Source organism: Mustela nigripes, chromosome 2 (genome assembly GCF_022355385.1).
Source record: "Mustela nigripes isolate SB6536 chromosome 2, MUSNIG.SB6536, whole genome shotgun sequence".
In the NCBI taxonomy this organism is placed as follows: Eukaryota; Metazoa; Chordata; class Mammalia; order Carnivora; family Mustelidae; genus Mustela; species Mustela nigripes.
This window is the reverse complement of record NC_081558.1, coordinates 138,857,041-138,872,830: the sequence shown is the minus strand read 5'-3', so window position 1 is coordinate 138,872,830 and position 15,790 is coordinate 138,857,041. Positions and strand designations below refer to the sequence as shown.

Genomic DNA, 15,790 nt, shown 5'->3' with positions numbered 1-15,790 from the left:
TAAAATTTAATTGAGCACTAAATGTCCATTCCTACAAGACTTCTCTATGCTTCTAATTTCATTTAACTTCAGTCTTTCAATAAAGGCACACAGGTGTGTGTGTGTGTGTGTGTTTGTGCACGTGTGCACTTATCTATGATATAATTTACATTCCCCTGTGACTTTACAGTGTACACGAGCTGCCAGAAAATCATCTTATCATCTCAAATTCTATTGGCAATAATAAAGAAAACAGCAGCTAATATTTTTGAGTGCTTAGTTAATTGGAAGAGGGCTTATCAGCCTAAATAATTTAATTCCTTTAATCCTCACAATGACCCTAAGAACTAGAAACATATGAGAAGCCTAACTCATCCCATGTCAGCGGCACAGGAACAAGAGCTTCAAGTCTGGCTACCTCAGATATCTAGCTTTGCGCATGTGCTCTTCATCCATCAGCCCCTTCAGTCTCCTAGGAGAGCCCCCCCGGACTAGCTCCTGTGGCCCCTCTCTCTTCTCCGAAGAGACCTCTTCCCTGACCACTGCCACAGCCAGCGCTTAGCAAGAGCTCCCTGTGGGCCAGGCGCAGTGTAGGTCCCCTCCTTGTGTTATTATCTCACACCCAGTTCATCTTCCCACGTCCTGCTGCACTGAGCACTTGACCATGTGATCCACGTCCTGCTGCACTGAGCACTTGACCTTGTGATCCACTTCTCTAGACACATACAACTAAAACAGCGAAGCTGATGGGACTGAAGAGGCCCCGGGAGTCTAAGCAGGAAACACCGAGGTACAGTCTCACCTGTACAGCTGGCTGGTCTCCTTGCCAGGATTCTGCTGTGTGTCCTCCTCGTCATCAGTACTATACGACTTAGACCGTGATTTTGTGGTTTTCTGCTGGAAAATCACAGTAAACTGAACAACAAACTCACTGCATCAGGCACACCTGCAACATCTAGAGAATGGACTGGGCATTGTAATATATGCAAAAAGGACAATTACTTGGAAGAAAACAAATTAGCCAAATATTGCAGCTTGACTTACCATTAATAAAAAGCATGTCTACGATCATAATTATATTTAATATTAAGGCAAACCTGAGGGTTTTTTGCTTAAAATGGACTTTTAAGCTACAAAAGATGTAGGTTTTAGAAAGATGATTTAGTCATTCATTGAAGGTCTCCAAGAGCAGAAGAGTCATAGTTATAATATCTATTCAAATGACTGTAAGAGGATAAAATGTTCTTTTACTTAGGAAATTCACTATTCCTGCTGACTTATAAAAGATATATTTGATAAAAAAGACAAGTAGTAATTTTTTAATGAATAACTTTTTCTTGCTTTTGATTAGCGTGTGCTCAAATAACTGTCTAAGTCAAACTGCACTTTTGAGATGTTGACCCGTTTTAATTTCTACCAACAGAATAAAAATTATTACCCACAGGGTTCAGGCTGAAAGGCTGCAGGACTAAAGGCTGTCAGAAATAAAGACATTTTGGAATGACGCAGTTTTATCCCAGCACATTAGAGATAACCCCACTGTTTGGCAATACATAACATAAAAAAAACAAATAATGGGAAGGGATCCTGTAATTGCAAAAAACCTGCCATCAAAAAAACCAGCTTCCACAAGCAAAGATAAGATCTTTGGAGAGCACCCTTGACCTCTGAAGGCTGTGGCTTAGAAAGGAAAAGGGAGACCACCCTTGTGTTAATCATAGGACCACATCACCCTCCAGATTTTCTCTTACTTAACAAGTAAAACACCAAACCAAACTGCTGGCATAAACACACTCAAGTCTGCTGCACTGACAGTAAGGTGCCAAATAAAGTCTAGAACCTTCTCTGGTGTTACTGATGTTTTGAGAACCTCAGGGTGCATAGTGTGCAAACACTAGCATCTGATGATCTCATGTTCCAGCCTGGCCTCCCACCAAGTGGGCAAGTTGGCCAACCTCTCTAGCTTCCTATTGTGTTTTTTTAAAAGGAAAGGACAATGACAGCTATTTTATAAAGGATTATTGTTGTGATGATTAAATGAGATGATGGTTGTAAAGTCATTCTGTAAGCCACAGAATATTGACTTTCAAAATAAATACTCTTCATATTTATTAAAATAACCCATCAACAGTCTTGTGGACATTCACTCTTATGATTTGAGTTCTAATAAATTTTAATTCTATTGTAGCTAAAGTATTTCTTCATCTTTCAATGGCTGCCTAATTGTACATTATGCAAATGAATTATGGACTGAAGAAGACTTTATGGGTGAACATTTTGGTTGTTTTCAGTTTTTTAGTATAATGACTACTTTGCCCAGACTTTTAATAAATTATCCTATTGATGGAGCAAGAAACTCCAGCTACAACATTCCTTAAAGTACAAGAAATGGCCTTACAGAAGCTTCATGCATAAAGTTTACCACCCAATAACTGATTTCTTATATACTATGTTATACCTTTTCAATAAAAGGTATAACATAGTTTTACCTTTTTATTTAAGCATAGCATACATTTAGAAAAATGTAACAATCTGAAGCCCAATGACTTTCCAAAGTCACAAAATGATACCACCCAAAGGAGGAAATGAAGTATTGGTGCCCAAAAGCTTTCTGATCTTCCATTCAGAAAGCTTCCTTACCTCCTCTCCAAAGGTAACTACTATCCTGACTTACACCTCTTAGATCTTTTTTGCCTATTTTTAAACTTCATCTAAATCATACCAAACTGCATGTACTATCTTGGGTCTGGCTTCTTTTGCTCAATGTCATGTTTATAAAGGTATTACTGTATGCAGTTGTTGTTTTGTCATTTTCCTTGCTGAAAAATATTCTCTTATGTAAACACACCACAATTTTCATTTGTTCTATTGTTGACAGATGTTTGAATAGTTTCCTATTTGTACTATTACAACTAATGCCACTGTAAATATTAGGTGTACGTCATGAGGCTGAAACACAACAACAGAACTGATAAGACATGGTGCATAATACAGCTTTAATGGATACTGAGAAATAGTTGCACAAATGCATACTCCCATTAGAAGTGAATAAAGTTCAAGTTGCTCAGCATCCTCACTAACCCTTGGTGCTGTCAATCGTTTTATGTCTGCTCTTGTGACGGGTATATATATGGGTATATGTAAAATCTCATCATCATTTAATTTGCATTTCCCAGGGGATTGGTAAGGCTCAGTACCTTTACCACACTAGCCATTTGGAAATCTTGTTTTGTAAGAGGCCACTTAAGTCTTTTGCCCCTTTAGGAAAAACTATGGGGGCTCCTCGGTGGCTCAGTCAGGTAAGCATCTGACTCTTGGTTTTGGCTCGGGTCATGATCTCATGGGTCGTGGGACTGAGAGTCTGCTTCATCCTCTTCCTCCACCCCTCATCCCACTTGTGCATGCATTCTCTCTCTCAAATTAATAATTTTAAAAAAATTATGGTATTTTTGTATTGATTATAAGAAGTCTTCATATATTCAGGATATAAGTCCTTTGTTGGATTTGGGTATCAAAAATACTCTTTTTGAGTATGCAGCCTACTTATCAAGTAATAATAAAAAGAATTTCTTAAGAAGTTCTTCAATTTTAAAGTAGCTTATCAATCTTTCTCTTTTCTGAAGTCCTATTTAAGAAATCTTCTGTTATTCCAAGGTTATGATATTGTCCTACTACTTTACAGTCTTTTTAAATTAATTGGACTATGCACCCTTGTCACTCTTAATTCATACCTTATGTTTTCCAAAGTTGGTCATGAGGGATCGTCCATGTGATCTCTTTCCATTTTCCTTCACATCTGGATGCTGAGTAAATAAAACACAATATGACTATTTCTCTTCCTCGCTTTTGTTTTTGCTTTAGTTCTGGTGGAATGGCAGGGGACCCCTCCTTGCCTTAGGTAGAACAAGCAGGTCCCATTCATTTCCTCCTGTCCCATACCTTCACTACCCCAAAAGTTGTGGAGTCTATCTCAAGAGAGGGAGACAATGGACTGGAGAAGTGTGGGTACCAACCAGGAGACAGTAACCACCAACCCCTTCCCAAACTGGTGTCAAGGGCCTCTTAGAAATGTCCAGCTGTACCGGTCCCTCCAGTGCCTGGTCACAAGACTCTCTACAGCACAAGAGATATTCTTCTGAATGCGCTGAGTGGGGATAATCACCTTTCATTAAAATAGATTTTGATTTTGAAAAATGGCTCAAAGTCTTTAAGAGCCAATTCTGTTGACTAAAAAAATAAAACCCAAATATATCTATTAGGTAATAAGACTGTTTTTGTTTATTTAAGTAAACCACAGCAGAGCTTATCTGTTTGTTGAAATTAATTCCCTGCGTGGTAGGCATCTAGAAGAGGCATTGCAGCCTCTGAAATTTTCCTCCTGTGGGTTAGTTTTCCAGGCTAGAGATCTCCTCACCCAAGCCCATCTCTCATTAGGGGAAAGAAAGCCCACACCACCAAAGGGGTTTGGACTCCTCCTCGATGGTCATCCCTAAAAATATGTATTAGCTGGTTCAGGGCTAAGGACACAGTATAAGGAGAGATCAGCAGGCCCCATCCTCCTGGGCCTTCTGGCTAAACAGAGAAGAAGCAGAGATAAGCACATAAATGGAATAAATTGGGTGAGCAAAACTACTTAAAATCAAAATGCCAGGGAGGCACTGATGTCTAGCCATAGAGACTAATCAAAGATGTGATTGGGGGTGGGAGGAGGATAAGGTTAAGAACTGACTGGGGAAAGAGACAGTTCGGAAAATGCTGCAGGAGTAGGAGGGGGTTTACAAGGTAATTTCATTTGACTGGTTAATGTCTATTGACTGCCTTGGAAGATCTACTGAAGCTGAATGTTAACTGTTCAAAAACCCTGGAGCTAAGAAGATAGCCAGATATGGTCATAGAAGTAACACTGCTTTCTAAGTTAGAAGACCCAGTTCTGAGACCAAATAGCTAAATGTCCTTTGTCCATTGGTTGCCTTCTCTTGACCCGTTTTGTTACCTGTGAAATGGGAGAGGAATGGATCACTTAACCTCTGCGTTCCTTTCTATTTTGAATAGCCCTCCTACCAGTCAGGGGACCATGTCATTTATTGTCCAAAACAAACTCTTTTAAGAGTGAAATAGGCACTTTTAACAATTACACTGGGACAATAGGTATGAAGTAGGGCTGTCCTGTGCAAGGTGAAGTGCATGGTCATGCTATTTTGTAGGCACCTCCTACACCCCACAGATTATGTTAAGTGCATTACATATATTCTCATTTAGTATAAACCACCCTCAAAGAGAAGTAGGGTTAAAATCCCATTTTACAAATAAGAAAAATTGAAGTACAGTGAAGTTAGATAATATGCTCAAAGTCACAAAGCTAGGTGGTGATAAAGCAGGGGTGGTACCTAGCTCTAAATCGTCTCTCTGGCTTGCTCTCCCCCAACTTCTCCCATCTCACATGACCTCTTTATGTAGAAGGGTAATCCCCACAAATACCTATCTCCAACATGACCTCTCCCTGAGCATCGGTACCACATTTTTTTATTGAGTCCACAGATCGGACACTGCTAGGAACTTGGCATGTATACAAGGGAACAGCAAGCAAAAGAGATGCAGACTCTGTCCTCCCTGGGCTTATAACCTAAGGGTGGACACAAATGTAACACACTGTAATGAGATTCTGATGGAGAAAGTGCAGGGCATGGCAGGATGGCATGGGAAGGCCACCTACCAGACCTACCAGACCTGAGGATCAAGGAGGACTTCCACGGAGATAAGCAAAAGCTGAAGCCGGAAGAAGGGTAGACCTTTTTTAAGTGACATGAGAAGGAGGAAGTGCATGGTGGCCAAGGGAGGAGCAAACACAAAAGCTGAGTGCTAAGAACATGGCACCTGCCAGGAGACAAAGGAAGTAGGGTGGGTGTGGACTTGTACGCATGCGCATCAGTGGACAAGTCAGCACCGGGGCCAGGGCCTGGGGAAAAAGTCCTATGGGCTATATCCTGGAAGGTGGACATTATCCTCCACACTCTGAGGAGACTTTGAGTGGTTTAAAAAAAATAAGAAAAATGGCATTACCAGAGGCCTGTTTCTGAAATATGACTACAGTCGTGAGATAAATGAGAAATTGGAGTGGGTGGGAGAGCACAGGAGCAGGAAAAGTCCCCTTAGGGAATAATTATGGCCATCCAGACAGTGGCCAGTGCTATGATAATTTAAAAAAAGGGTGGGGGCACCTACGTGGCTCAGTGGGTTAAGCCTCTGCCTTCGGCTCAGGTCATGGTCCCCAGGGTCCTGGGATCGAGCCCCACATCGGGCTCTCTGCTTGGCGGGGAGCCTGCTTCCCCTTCTCTCTCTGCCTGCCTCTCTGCCTACTTGTGATCTCTGTCAAATAAATAAATAAAATCTTAAAAAAAAAAAAAAAAAAAGGAGATTTAAGAACTCCAAAGGACAGGCATCTTTCTTGTGTCTACTATGTTCTTTGAGCCTGAAGGATGAGCACTTCATTTTTCTTTTATTCCAATCCCTTCCAGGGGGAAAAGAGCACAAGGAGAATGCAGTGTTGCATGGCTAGATGACAATCCAGCAAGAAGGAAGCTGGGGTGATGCACTGCCTAGACCACACGGCCCAGCCTCAGCCATGGCTCTCAATACGCATGTGTATCCAACACAGATGGACTCATCTCAACAGTAACTTGTCCTTGCTCACTGAGCCCAAAACCACATTTTAAAAACTAACAGCAGTGTTTAAAAACCTCAATGCTCATACAATGGAATACTATGCAGCCATCAAAGAAATGAAATCTTGCCATTTGCAACAATGTGGGTGGAACCAGAGGGTATTATGCTAAGCAATATAAGTCAATCAGAGAAAGACAACTATCATATGATCTCACTGATATGAGGAATTTGAGAGACAGGTGGGGGGGTTTGGAGGGTAAGGAAGGAGAAAATGAAATAAGATGGGATCGGGAGACAAACCATAGGAGACTCACAAACTGAGGGTTGCTTGGGGGTGTAGAGGTAGGGATAGGGTGGCTGGGTGAGGGACATTGGGGAGGGTATGTGCTATGGTGAGTGCTGTGATGCATGTAAGACTGATGAATCACAGACCTGTACCCCTGGGGCAAATAATACATTATATGTTAATAAAAATAATTAATTTTAAAAAAAAACTTAATGCTTTATAGCCCAGTTTATTAAAGTCACAGTTTCCACTTTAGAAGTCTAATGCATTCTTGTAGTCACCCAGATTGAATGGAAAGTAAAAAATAAGAAAAAGGGGAATGAGTTTTGTTCCAGCACACGTTGGAAATTTGAAATCCCTTACCATCTTACCTGAGAAGGTAATTGTCACTGGGATTTCTTCCATGAATAGCAAAAAAAGGATGGGTTTAGTTTGTTTCTCCCAAATCTGCAAGACCTGCCATGGCCTGTCCAATTGGAATGATCTAGGATGCAGCAGAGACTTCTCCAGAAGCATCAGGGGAAGTGACTGGCCCAGGTTAGCCAATGAGAGTTCACGAAGAATAAGAAGCAGACATCAAGGTGAGCTAACCGAGTGAGCTAACCAATTTTACAGACATTCGTGTGGCTAAAACTAAGTGGCTGGAAGGGGAGGGTGAAGAGGAAGCAGTTTCTATTTATAAAAATCTTTTAGAAAATTCAGAATTGTACGATCAATGGTAAGGGTAGTACTACTGTACTACTACTGTAATCTACATTTCAGTTGCATTCCCTTCTGCCTAATGTGCAGCATCAGAGTGGCTGACCTTGGCACCACTTCCAGTGGTAAATTCTCTGGGATTAACAAGCCAATATTATCCTATACCCTTGGCAAGTTATCATTCCAGCAGGACATGTACTCACGGTGATTAGGTTAGGGGTGGGTGTATGAGCGAAGCTGGCCAACCAGAGCTCAGCACAAACTCTAGAAAGTAACCACCAATGCTCAGTTGTCACTTCGATTCAAGCGTGGTCACCCCATGTGGTTCCCCTTCTGCCTGGGGATCCCTGAGTCCTGGAGGAGAGGCGGCAGTACCAGGGAAGTCAGTTATTAGAGCCAGTGACTGCCTGGATTTCCTCTAGGCCAGAATAAATGCCCCTGTTGCCCTGCAATGTTAATATCAATAAACCCACCCTCCTTTGTCCTTAACCATTTCTGATACTTCTATTAGAAAGCAGAGTTAAAATCTCAGCTGGAGCCCAAATCATTCGTTCATTCAGCAACCTCTTATGAAAGTTGTACTAAGGCCCACGCACTATAACAAGTCAGAAAAATGACGGTTATTAAGACTGGCACGGTTCTTGTCTTCAAGGAATCTATAATCAAGTTGAGAAGTCAGATATTTCGCAAATTATTGCATATGTGTTAAAAAAAAAAAAAAAAAAAACCTTCAGAAAAGAGAAGCTGTCACAGGCTACCATGGACAATATAAAGGGATAACTAACCTAATCCCAGGTCAAGGCAGGACTCATCTGGGGCATCAGACTGAGGCTGGAATTTAAGACTAAGTAGGCATTAGCAAGAGCAGAGGTAGCAATGGAGTGTTCTGGGCAGAGGGAAAAGAATGTGAGGAAGACCATGACGTACAGACAGCCATGGTTGGTGGGACAACTGTGGGAAGCAGTGTGACAGGGAAAAGGAGAAGATCTGAGAGGTAGACAAGAATGCAATGACATAGGTCCTTGAAAGCCTGGTTAAAGAGTTTATAATTTATCCCATTCATAACACGAAGCTACTGCACAATTTTCAGCAGTAGAGTGGCCTGATCAGATTTACATTTTGAAAACATCATGCTAATTTCAGAATGGAGGTCAGATTGAAGGAGGGCCAGAAAGGTCCAGGTGACAGTTGGCGTTGGCCTGGATGAGGACCCAGCCATGGCCAGGAGAAGTGGATGGATGGAAGACACGCTCAGGAGGTCCAGTCAGAGCAGCACGGAGGACGACAGGCTGGGGAGGAAAGAGGGGGTGCCGCACGTGGTGGACTCGACCCTCAGCTGAACAGGCACAGAACAGGTGAGCCACTGTCCTGAGGGTCCCAGTGAAGCATATTTGAGGGACTTCTGCCTCTGTCCATCTACTTTCAACAATTTCTCCCATCATTTTGCAATGCGAGATTTTCATTTCTTGAGCAATAGGAGGAGAGAAATGGAAGAAACTAGAGAATTTCACCAACGACAAATGATCAGAAACAGAGCATGAGGTCCTTTCCTTTTTCCTATCGAAGGACAAGTTACAAGAGGGAACTGGGTACCTGTTTCAGGTGTGCATTTAAGCCTTCATGCGTGGCCTTTAGCAGAGCCCTCACTGTGAAACTATCCGGATCTTCTTTGTCTCGAATTTGGGATTCTTTTAACAGTGACTCCAGTTTTTTCCTTATGAAAGATTCCACCTGATGCTCAGTGGTCCCATTATTCTGCAAAGAATTAAGCAATGAAAATTATTTCCCTTAAGAAACACAGAATGAGAACACAATCCTCGTTCAAGCCAACATTGCTTCTATAATTTGATTAGCTTTCAATTACCTGTAAGAAGTTAAGCACAATATGCCATTTTGGTCCTCCCCCCTCCATACACACTCCCCCCCAAATACAGATTACTATGATTATATTCAACCCTTGAGAACCTTACAAGGTCTTATCATTTTCATTTCAGAGACGTGGAAACTGATGCTCAGAGAAATAAAGTTGCTCAAGGTTATGAAACTAGTAAGAAGCTGAGGCGGAATCCAATCCTTCCCATCATGCTACACTGCACTTTTAATAGAGGGAAAGTAAAGGAGAGTCTTAAAAACTAAGTTTTCTGTATCTGCACAGGTAAATTTGAGGGAAAAAAAATATGCTATTTAAAAAAAAAAATCACCTCCTTTACTGAGGGGAAAAGAATGCAATGGGAATCTCTGGAATTGAGGATTATTCTGAGATAAAAGTGCTTTCCTACCTCTGATCCCGAAGTATAATTAAAGGGAACTCACGACTGACCTGTGCCCTGATTCATCATTAAAATGACTTTAAGATCACAAATAATTTCAAATGTTATGCTCATGTCCAAATGACAACTTAGGCAATTTTTAGGTGATCCAGGGACAGGGTTTTCCTTGACGTCTTTCTTAGCATGGCTTTTCAGCCACCCTGCTCTGCCCGACCCCAGCGTCCCCAGGCTCCTCAGCTCCTTTCATGTCTGTCTACATCCAACACTCATCCTTAGTTCTTCAGCCACCTGCCAGAGGCCAGCCCAGCCACAGGGTAGGAAACCGGTCCTCCTCCACGAGGACCTTCTCCTACATTCCTCACCAAAAGTTTAAGGCCTGTTTTCCACTGACACATTCGTTACTAAGAGGTCATTATATTTAGAGCCAGACAGTTTTCTGGTAATGCCTTCTATTTTCACAGAATCTGATAAAGGAAAAGCCATATAAACGACATAAGGGAAATCTGGGGGAAATAAATACATCAGGAATAGGTTGCTGACTTTCCCGGTATTAAAATCACATGCACGAATGTCTTTGGTAAATCCAATGAACAAGGCACCTCACTTCACTGCAGGCCTTCAGGTCTTGCAGGAGGTGCAAAGATGGAGTTGACCTGCTGGATGGCAGAGATGCTAAAGAGGTCCAAGGAACCATGGATGGCCGATGCACCTGCCTGAGAAGGAGCACGGCCTTCCTGCCCCAGTGACCAAGAGGTCCCCCAAGAAGAGGGGGAAGGCCTGGGGTTCTGCAAGAGCGATGGAGAGGGGCTTCCCTGTCACCCATAGCTCCTGCAAAGGTTTTCTAGAGCACAAGTCGCATGGAGGAGGGGACTGGCCGATAAAGTTGGAAAGGTACCCTAAGGCCAGATGGCAGAAGGACATGAAGGCAAGAGGTAGGGAGCTGCTGAGAGCCTCTGGGTAGCTAAGTGTCTGAGTATAGTATTTTAGAAATAGTATTAACCTGGCAGCCTGTGCAGAAAGAGGACAGGGGCCTAGAGAGGAAAAGCCAGACACACTGGTTCCCACCACCAGCACGAGAGCCTAGGCCAGTGTGCTGGGGAGGGATTTAACACAGAGGAGAGTTGGAGAGCAAACTTCATTTTGCACACAACAAACTGAGCTGCCTGCTGTATGCCGGGAGAGAAACAAGACTAAAACACAACCACCCTGTCACAGAACCCTCAGCATCACAAAGAAGACGGACACACGAACGGCCAACTACACAAGCAGGTGCAAGTGACAGCACCAGGAAGATCACAGCCAGACAGAGGAGGGGCACCTCCTCCAGCCTTGGGAAGGTGGCAAAGACTTCCAAGAGCAGCGGAAACCTTGCCAAGCCTTAAAAGATGAGTACATTCATTTCCTGTGGCTGCTGTAACAAGTTACCACAAATCTGGTCGCTTTAAACAACAGAAATGTATTCCCTTGCGGTCTGAGAGGCCTGAAGCATGAAATCAACACATCAGCAGATCTAGACTCCCTCCTGTAGGAAAAGACGCTCCCTTGCTTCTTCCAGTTTATGGGAGCCCCTCCCGTTCCTTGGCTTGTCAGCCTAACTCCAGTTTCTGCCTCTGTCTTCATGTGGCCTCCTTCTGCGTGTCCCCGGCTTCTGCTGTGTCTCCTTTTGTTAGGAAGAAAACTACTCGTCATTGGATTTTTAAGGCCCACTTCGTTAATCCAGGATGATCTCTTCTCCAAGCCCTAACTTAATAACATCTAGAGGCTCCTGTTCCAAAGAAGGTCACATTCCTACGTACCAGAGGGTAGGGCTTGAACATATCTTCTGGGGGACACACATCAATGTTCTACAATGAATAAGAGTTGAATATATCGCAGAGAGCAGAGTGACAGCATTCCAACAGGAGGGAAAATGTGGAGAAAACAAACAGTAGCAGTAAGCACCAGTGACCATATGCATGTGGAGAAAAAAGCCCAGGGAAATATAGAAAAAGCAGCTAAAGCTGTAAAGCACACTAAGGTTTTACAAAACACAGTCATATAATGATACTTCATTTGAGCTGCCTAGTACCCTTGAAGGCAGCCACTAGGGTTAGCCAAATTCAGTCATGATACAGAGGCAGAAAGATTCAAAACTTTTCCAAACACACATGCCTAGGAAGTGGCTGAATAGGGACTTGAATCCAAGACTTCCGGTTCAAGATTCTTGGTCTATTTCTTCATATAATGCCGCAGCCATCCTTCTAATGTGGTTACAGAAAAAGATAAATTCTTGGGGTGCCTGGGTGGCTCAGTGGGTTAAAGCCTCTGCCTTCGGCTCAAGTCATGATCCCGGGGTCCTGGGATCGAGCCCCACATCGGGCTCTCTGCTCAGCGGGGAGCCTGCTTCCTCCTCTCTCTGCCTGTCTCTCTGCCTACTTGTAATCTCTGTCTGTCAAATAAATAAAATCTTAAAAAAAAAAAAAAAAAGATAAAGATAAATTCTTGAGTCAAATTAAGCATGAGCAGGCTTATGTTTGGACAACCTAGAGGGCATCTGGGAAATCTATCCCCACAATCCCTCTGTGGGAAAGAGCAGGTCTCACTTAAGTGCAGAAGGAAGAGAATTCTAGATGTCCGTCTCCCAACACACGGGCTCAAGTGACCCAGAGTCCTAACAGGGGCCACATCCGTCAGGAGAACCATAAAGGAAGGCATGTGAGAGCACCCACCATGCCCAGGTCACCGAGAGGGCCCCAGATAAACCTCAGTTCCCTTCCGTGGCCCAGGGTCACACAAGTCAGAGACGGTGAGGAGACGAACTGTGGCCGCTACGCCCAGGCACATTCACAGGCAGCAAAGCAAGGCTGCACACACAAAGCCTGACTGGCCGACCAGCGTGGGAAATAATGACGGCTTCATACAAAGGCTCTGGTTATTCACTTCACACCCTCCAAACCCTCGGTGTTGCTGAAGGAATGGTATTACTGCCTGTTGATCTTTCTCTTCTCTCTGATGTACAGCACCAGAAAATTAGCAGCCGTGGAGAACAAATAGATGCATGGCTGAGGTTTCATTTGCGTGTTATCCTTTGGTCCTGGAACCCGGGAGTGTGGCTGAAAGCAAGCTGAGACAGCACTTAACCCTGAGGCCTGTCGGCCAGTGTGCAGCTGCGGCAGGGACCACGGCTGAAAGCCCTCCGCATCTTGCTCTTTTGTTCCCTGAGCCAGCGGTGGAAGGATGTTGCTGCGGGGTGGGGGTGGGGGGGGTTGCGTATGCAGGAAGCAGCCCTTGCAGTCCTTTAACATGGTTGGGAGTAGTTTCCACCCAAGAAGACCTCGGGGTTCCTAATTCCTGTTTCTAAGAGGTCAATGTGATCTAGGAATGTCCGCCCAAAAGAGGTAACTCACACAAACACATTCCTGTTTTTTTCCCCAGAGTGAAATCTGAGAATGACTGGAAAAGCAGAGAGCCAGAACCCGGGCTACCTCTCCAGCCTGGGAAACGGCAGGAACAGGGCTGTTCGAACAGTGGCATTCTATTGCCGCAGCCCACTGGAACCACTGGGGAGTGTTCCAAAATCCCAAACCCCGCCCCAAACCAATTATGTGGGAATCTCTGGGTTGGGACCTGGATGTTGGGATTTTTGAAAGCTCCCCTGTCATTCCAATGTGCAGCCAACGCGGAGGACCTTTACTTTAAAACAAAACTAAACAAATCACTGGAAGAGCTCACCATCCCCAAATGCATCTTTCCCTGCCCCTAGGCTGAAATCTGGAGACTGGAAGGATAATATACAAGCCACCCTTTTGAGGGCCTTTCCAAGCCTGGTATCTTAAGGTCTTGGGCTAAGGAAGAGCTTCTCAGTGGCTCAAGTCTGTGCATGTACTCCTGGTCCTCTACTATCTCCTGTCTGCTTCTTTAGCTCCCTGAGAACACCCAATGCTTAAGGACCAGCTCCAGGCTCACATCAGCAATAATCATGCTGCTTCTGCTATTCTTATTACTAACAATATCTAATATGTATTGAGCACAAATCATGTGTCAGGCATGGTTCTTAGTTCTTTACAGGGTGTGAAACAGTTGTTATGTGTTCCTGGATAAGGGCTCATATAAAACTGGTCCGAAGGCTTACTGTTTATGGGATAAGCGTCACGTACGAGGTGGAGAGCTAATATTTGTACCTAAGAAGCTGGCTGAATATAGATTCACAAGGCACAAGAACAAAGACAGCAAATAACTCAGTGAAGAAGAAAAAAATCACTGAAGTCGAAATACAGGGGTGCAAAGTCCGTAAGTCACACTGACATTAGAGGACCCCGTAAAGATGAATAATGGCGTGTTGGCCTCACTGAATTAAATCGGTTAGATAACTGTACTGTGGTTGAAAGGAAACTGTCCCCCGTGTCTTTGAGCCATGTGGTTTTTGTTTTTGTTTTTTTAAACATATAATGTGTTATTTGCTTCAGGGGTACAGGTCTGTGAAGCATCAGTCTTACACAATTCACAGCACTCACCATAGCACATACCCTCCCCAATGTCCATCACCCAGCCACCTGATCCTTCCCACCCCTCCCCTCCAGCAACCCTGTTTGTTTCTTGAGATTAAGAGTCTCTTAAGGTTTATCTCCCTGCCAATCCCCTCTTGTTTCATTTTTTTTCCCTCCCTACCCTCCACGACGCCCTGCCTCTCAAATTCCTCATATCAGAGAGGTCATATGATAATTGTCTTTCTCTGATTGACTTATTTCACATAGTATAATACCCTCTAGTTCCATCCATGTCATTGCAAATGGCAAGATTTCATTTTTTGTGTTTGTGTTAGGGTGTTTGTTTGTTTTTTGGTTTTTTGTGGGTTTTTTTTTGTTTTGTTTTGTTTTGTTTTTTTAATGTGAGCCATGTGATTCTTGAGTCACTGAACAACACAGTGGCTTTTCCATGGGCCTTATATATCATGGGCCAGATTGTCTCTACAGCTGATGCCTCAAAATCATATGAGGCAGAAGCTTAAAGGATTTAATTGATTCAACAACAGAGAGAATTTATTACACAAGCAAAAAACTTTCAGTGTGGTTTGAATCTCTTAGTTAGAAGTAACAGCAGGGGCACCTGGGTGGCTCAGTCGGTCAAGCCTCCAACTCTTGTTTCTGGCTCAGGTTGTGGTCTCCCGGTCGTGGGATTGAGCCCTGATTCAGGCTCTGCACTCAGCACACAGTCCTTCAGATTCTCTCTCCCTCCCTCCCTCTCTCTTTCTCTCTCTCAAATAAATAAATAAAACCTTAAAAAAAAAAAAAAAAAGATTTAAGAAGTAACAGCAGACCAGGAGGGATAAGAAACCCCATGTGAGGGTCCTACCTCCCATTCTGCTTCTAATGGAAGCAGAATAATGCAGGTAATGCAGGGGAACCTCAAGACCTGCTTCTGAGCTTTGCACTTGCTGTGGCCTCTGCCTAGAATGTTCTTCCCCAGACAGCCACATGGCTAACCCTTCACTACTTTCAGGTATTTGCTCTTACATTATCTTCTCCATGAGACCATTCTTGGCCATGGTATCTAAAGTTTCATAAACTCTTCACATGGTACATATATGTGTCCCCACACACACGTGCCCACACATACACACACACACACACTTTCTACACTTCTTCCCTCCCTTCTACAAAGATTCATTTATTTTTATTTTAGAGAGAAAGGGTGCACATGTGTACAAGTGGAGGGAGGGGCAGAGAGAGAGAGGGAGAGAATTCTTAAGCAGACTCCTCACTGAGCTCAAAGCCCACCTGAGGCTAAATCCCAGGGCCCTGAGATCATGACCTGAGCCAAAATCAAGAGTCCGTCGCTTAACCAATTGTGGTCCCCTCTCTGTCCTTTTTTTCCCTTCAGCACTTATCATTCCCTAGTACTTACACAGATTTAT

General features: G+C 43.5%; 1 protein-coding gene across 6 annotated transcripts in view; it reads right to left on the bottom strand.

The window, feature by feature from the left end:
* The window catches only part of PLCH1 (phospholipase C eta 1), a 216,306-nt gene that overhangs the window by 19,257 nt on the left and 181,259 nt on the right, over window positions 1-15,790 (bottom strand). For 4 of the 6 annotated variants that reach the window (XM_059391691.1, XM_059391692.1, XM_059391694.1 and 1 more), the window contains 3 exons: window positions 9,221-9,382; window positions 3,711-3,782; window positions 782-876 (listed from right to left, as the gene is read on the bottom strand). In XM_059391691.1, coding sequence (XP_059247674.1) covers window positions 782-876; window positions 3,711-3,782; window positions 9,221-9,382 — 329 coding nt within the window. The remainder of the gene's footprint in view (window positions 1-781; window positions 877-3,710; window positions 3,783-9,220; window positions 9,383-15,790) is intronic. The other 2 variants (XM_059391695.1, XM_059391696.1) reach the window with 1 other exon arrangement.